This window comes from Electrona antarctica (assembly GCF_951216825.1).
Source record: "Electrona antarctica genome assembly, chromosome: 18".
Taxonomy (NCBI): domain Eukaryota; kingdom Metazoa; phylum Chordata; class Actinopteri; order Myctophiformes; family Myctophidae; genus Electrona; species Electrona antarctica.
This window is the reverse complement of record NC_136799.1, coordinates 14019238-14025237: the sequence shown is the minus strand read 5'-3', so window position 1 is coordinate 14025237 and position 6000 is coordinate 14019238. Positions and strand designations below refer to the sequence as shown.

Below are 6000 nucleotides of genomic sequence, written 5' to 3'. Positions count from 1 at the left end.
TATGTGGGGGCTTCAGTTAAAGTTCCGGTTCTCAGTCTCTAGTCCATCAGTAAGAATAGAAACAGTTTGGCAGTTGTGTAGATCATTGCAACTTATGTGATCCTAAAATATCCTACCAGTTATCCTCTCAATTTTTTACAGAAGGGTGTACTGTAGGTTCAGGTTATAGTTGAAAATCTAGTTCATTTCACCTATTTTCACTACCCAAGTTTGTCATGGTGTAAAATGTTATGTTACTCGCATGCAGTAAATATTTCAAATGTGTTATAACATCACGATTTGTGGTAGCCCACATTTATATAAATCATTATATAATTGGGAACATTGGTGACTATTTGTACAACTCAGTGTTCATTTTGTTGACTAAGACTGAGACTAAAAGACTAAGGTTTTTGATATTTAGTCTTCTAAGACTAAATAGGACTAAGACTAAATGATTATTCAAAAGAGGACGTCCCGATCACGTTTTTTTGCTCCCGATCCGATTCCGATCATTTGATTTTGAGCATCTGCCGATACAGATTCTTCCAGATCCGATATTCATATTTTATAGAACATATTTATGCTGTATCACAATAGTACAATATCCCAAATCACAGACAATTCCCAGTGTAATATCATGATATGGATATGATATTGATACTAGGGATGTCCCAATCAGGTTTTTTGGCTCCCGATCCGATTCCGATCATTTGAAAATGACGTAATCGGCCCCGATTTCCGATCACCCAATCAGATCGGGACAACCCTTTTAGTCTAAAAAAGACTAAAAGATTAAAGATTTTGATATTTAGTCGACTAAGACTAAACAATTTCTGAAGCACTCAAAAGACTAAGACTAAAGGTACAACTAAGGTACAACTACAACCTGTGAAATGATTACTCTGAAATTGTATTTATGACTAAATGATGAATGCAAACAAAACAGCCCATGTTAAAATGCAAAGATATTTGACAAAAACCACAGATATTCAGCGTTTGCCAAGCTAATATACCACCTTATGCTCTCCTTTAACCTTTCCAGACTGAAGAAGTTACTTGAGAACGAGAAGGCCTACCAGGTGCGTAAGGAGAAGGAGCACAACAAGCGACTGGCCAAGGTGCGAGAGGAGCTGGTCAAGCTGAAGTCCTTCGCCCTGATGCTGGTGGACGAGCGCCAACTCCACCTGGAGCAGATCGACAAGCAGAGCCAGCGCGTCCAAGAGCTTGGCCAGCAGCTGCAGCAGCGCGAGCAGGCGCTGAGCGAGGCCAGTGGGCGCGCTCAGGAGGACGCTCAGAGGGTACTGAGCCTGGACACCGAGCTCAAGGAGAAGACGGCCAAGTTCGCCCAGCAGCACGAGGAGATGAGCGCCAAGCTGGCCAACCAGGAGTCCCACGGCCGCCAGCTTAACACTAAGATCTCTGGACTGTCGCACAGGGTGGAGGAGCTGGAGGAAAGCAACCGGGCCTTGAAGAAGTCAGAGGAGGAGCTGCAGGAGCTGAGGGAGAAGATCAGCAATGGGGAGTGCGGAAATTCCAACTTAATTGCCGAGTTGGAAAACCTCCGGAAACGAGTGCTCGAGATGCAGGGCAAGGACGAGGAGATCACCAAGACTGAACACCAGTGTAAGGAGTTGAGGAAGAGACTGCAGGAGGAGGACAGTAAGAGCAAAGACCTCAGGCTGGAGGTGGAGAAGCTCCAGAAGAGAATGATGGAGCTGGAGAAGCTTGAGGAAGCATTCAACACCAGCAAGGCAGAGTGCACCCAGTTGCACACTGCTCTGGACAGAGAGAGGGGCCTGACCAAAGAACTCTCAGATGAACTTGTGGCGCTCAGGATCAGGATGAAAGAGCTCGAGTCCTCCGAGTTGAGATTAGAGAAGTCAGAGTTAAGCCTCAAGGACGACCTGAGTAAGCTCAAGTCACTGACTGTCGCTTTGATGGATGAGAGAAAGAATCTCATGGAGAGAATTAAGTCAGAGGAGCGGAAAAAAGAGGACTTGAGCAAGAGGGTCCAAGAAGAGGAGGGCAAGGTCATGGAGGTCACTGAGAGATTGATAGATGAAAGCAAAAAATATCTGAAGTTAAAGTCAGAGATGGAAACCAAAGTGGGGACTCTAACAATAGAAAAGGGGGAGATAAACACCAAGCTGGTTTATGAAATGGATAAAAACAAGGACCTGAATTCCAAGGTCAGCCAGATGAAAAAGACCTTGGAAAGTCTGGAGCAAGCAGAACAACTATCCACAAAGCACATAGTAAAGTGTGAAATGGATAAAGCAATTGATGTTGGCAAGAGAGAAGATAATAAAGTAAAGGAACTGACCTTCGAAATTGAGCGACTGAAGAACCGCCTCAAGCAGCTCGAGGTGGTAGAGGGAGACCTGATCAAGACAGAGGATCAGTACGACCTCTTGGAGAAAAAGTTCATGACAGAGCAAGACAAGGCGAACATTCTTTCACAGCAGGTGGAGGAAATGCGGAGCCAGATCGCACGGAACAAAGCGATAGAGAAAGGAGAGGAGGAGAGCCGGGAGGAGGACCTCCAGCAGCTCTGCAAAAAAGAGGAGGCCAAAACCAGAGACCTACAGTCTGACGTTGTGGCACTGAAGGAGAAGATCCATGAGTTGATGCACAAAGAGGATCAGCTGTCTCAGCTCCATGTGGATTACACATTGCTGCAGCAAAGGTTCTTGGAAGAGGAGGAGAAGGCCAAGAACATGGGCTTTGAGGTTTTCCACCTCACCAAAGAGCTTGAGGTGACCAAGAGACAGAGCCGAGCGCTGCGGCCTAGCTTGAATGGGAGGAGGATGGTAGACATTGCCATGACATCTACTGGAGTGCAGACAGAGGTTCCGAATGGAACAGCAGAAGAGGACACCCCAGCTGTGTTCATCAGGAAGTCTGTCCAGGAAGAGAATCACATCATGAGTAATCTCCGGCAGAAATGCCTGAAGAAGCCAGCCGAGAAGACCAGTGGTCTTGAGCGCTGTCCTGGCAATGACTTAGGCATGAAAAAGTCCTGGATTCCCTGGATGAGGAAAAAGGAAAATGCACCTCAGGGGAATAACCTGGAAAAGCCGTTGCACATTAACGGGATGGCTTTGCCCACTGAGCTGACGGTAACCCAAAAGCAAGGGCATCCCGTGCATATAAGAGTGACTCCCGACCACCAGAACAACACAGCCACACTCGAGATCAGCAGCCAGACTCCTGAAGACTTCTTCTCCAGCTCTGCTCCACTTAGCCCCAACCTGGCCCAGCCTAAGCCCAAGATTACAATCATTCCCACACACACTGCAGCTATCCAGAGAAGCAGAACCACCTGTGGACCACGGGGCCCAGAGAGAGCCAAGTCACCTGTCACCATCACAACGATATCCAGGGCCAAGTCCCCAGAGAGCAGTCGAACTTCATCCTCAGCTTCAGGAAGGCCCTTGTCCCCGATTTCCATAATGACGGTCAGCACATCTATAGTGCCTGACGCCTCTGCCTCCCCAGAACCCCAGGAGATGACCATGGGCCGGGCCGTGTTCAAGGTCACTCCTGAGAAACAGATGGTCCCGGTTCCCATCCGGAAGTGCCAGGCCAATGCCAACGTCATCACCACCACGGAGGACAACAAGATCCACATTCACCTAGGCAACAGCGCAGCACCGAAGATGGTGGTCAGGCCTCTCACTGCTGGAACAGACTGCAAGGAGATGACCTTATCCACAGGGACCGTTTTGCGTTCCCCTCGCCAGATCACCACTACCACTGCCAGAACCTCTCCCAACAAAGTGATGAGCAGTATTACCATTACACCAATTACATCAACCCCTTCCAGACCATCACAAACAATGGTAGGTTTTCTTGTTAATATCGTTAGTTATTTTTTCGCAAACATATACTGGTCCTGCATGATGTACTGTATATGGTACATTTGTATGTGTTAAACAGCTACACTCTCTCCACTGTTACATAACGGTGTTGGCACTGTTGGGTGAAGAAGATGCAACATTGTGGTGGGGGTTCAGCGGGGCGTTATGATCTGCTCTTTGTGGTACAGATGGATAGCGTGACAGAGATGGCTTCACAGACACACCTCAGAGCACAGTGGAGCTGTAACGACGTGGCAAACTGCCACCATGTTACGATCAACGTTGTCATTTATTGCTGCTGTGCTCTGTTTACGTTCACAAAAAGCCACATGGGGCTCGACGCCCTCTTGCTGGCACGCCGCACTGAAACCTTGGCTGGGTCAACACTCACCAGCTCAGCTTGAAATGAAGGAATGAATAAATATTTGCATTTTCTTAGAACTCATTCCATATGATTGGTGATATTGTTTTGAATATAGGAAACCCCACCCACCTGTAATATGTTTTTCCTTTCTCCCAGTGATTTACCTTGCATGTTTCCTGCAATCTATCTCCTCTCTCCTTTCATTCATAACGGAACCCTCTCTCTTTGCTTTCTAATAGGCCGGGCAAGAGGCCCAGCCACCCAGAGGAGGGCTGACGCGTATCCCAATGTCCAAGAGCCTGAAGACGGGGAAGACCGTGCTTGGAGCCCTGGGGATCTCCAGTGGCGTGAAGTTCGAGGCACGAGCAGAGACTCAATCAATGAGAATAGAAGTTAGGAAATCTGCAGTAAACACCAGTGGCTTTCAAAATGGAGGAAAAGGCTGATAGACCCGGAGGATTAAACGGGGCACAAGGATGATTGTGTGTTATCCAAGGCATTGAATGGGTATGAGGTGCTAAAACAAACAGTACCAATGAGCTACCTGCCATATAGATTTGTAATTGTGGTTTTACAGATAGATGTAGATAAGAGGACAACCAAGATACCCAGAAGGATGTTCTGTGTCCTTATTCCCTTCAACAATGCAACACTTAACGACGTAGAATACAGTGGAATGCTGTTGTACTTGAAATCAGGAATATATTTTATATTTTTGCAGTCTTTTATGCGTGTCAGTTTCATATCCATTTCTATCATGTAGAGCTGATATTGAGCATATTTGCAGTGTGTGTGTGTGTGTGCGTGTGTGCGTGTGCGCGTGTGCGTGCGTGCGTGCGTGGTGGGGTGTTTCAGACTATACTCAAACTGCTTCTTCCATTAGCGAGTGTCTCTCTCACATGTAATGATTTTTTGTTGACATATTTTCTAAAGACTTTAATTTACCAGAAGTCCAAGTATTTGTTTTATGTTTCAAGCGATGTGTTGTTTTTATTGTGTACATGGTTTTGTAATGGAAAGTAATTTAAATAAAATGTACTTTTAAAAGGGGATTGTGACAATTTATTTAGAATGTTAGAAGCCAAATAAGAAACACCAAACTGTACTGGCTTGAGATTTGTTTTCTGAAAAGACCACAGATGAAAGAGTGCTCTAGCTCTATAAATGTTGGCAGTATTCTGTGGGGCCGTCTGTTTAATTTCACAGTAATTTGCTAAGCCATAAGAGTTTGTATTGACCTATTATTTGTGTGGCCAGAAAATGAAATCAAAACAGATGGTCATATAATCTTGTGTTTGAGAGACTATGAGCAAAGTTCTCACGGCTATCTCGACACAGCTGAATGCTTGCCTGTAACCACCAATTAGAACAATTTGACTAACAAGCTGTTTGCAACAACAACTACCAAAGATGCTCGTGTTGGATGAAAGAAAATGATTGTTTCCACTTGAGCAGACGAGTTATTCATATTTCATCCGTTTATACAGAGGAACAGAACAGTACCATGGTGGTGGTGGTGGTTGTTGTTGTTATTATTATAATAGTAGTAGTAGTGAACTTTTTGTATACATTTAGTAGAATTGAGGAATTGAGGAAAAATATGATAGAATCAAGTAAAAAATTACAAATCTAATCAAAGATATATGGAGTGTGTAGTAGCAGGTCTTTGCATGATGTTTGACTGAGAAAGCATCATATGCAGGTGATGATCTTCAGAATATTAGCATTTAGCCTCACAGCTAGAAGGTCCTGGGTTCGATTCCCACTGGGGAAGCTGGGGGCGTGTTCCCTCCT

At 45.4% G+C, this 6000-nt stretch overlaps 1 protein-coding gene across 2 annotated transcripts in view; it reads left to right on the top strand.

The window, feature by feature from the left end:
- The window catches only part of LOC306941626 (filamin-A-interacting protein 1-like), a 39655-nt gene extending 34426 nt beyond the window's left edge, over positions 1-5229 (top strand). The window contains exons 5-6 of one of the 2 annotated variants that reach the window (XM_079527178.1): positions 1025-3824; positions 4446-5229. In XM_079527178.1, coding sequence (XP_079383304.1) covers positions 1025-3824; positions 4446-4652 — 3007 coding nt within the window. In that variant the 3' untranslated portion in view covers positions 4653-5229. Of the gene's footprint in view, positions 1-1024; positions 3825-4030; positions 4384-4445 lie in introns of those variants that run through there. The other variant, XM_079527177.1, reaches the window with a different exon arrangement.
- The last annotated feature ends 771 nt before the right edge of the window (positions 5230-6000 follow it).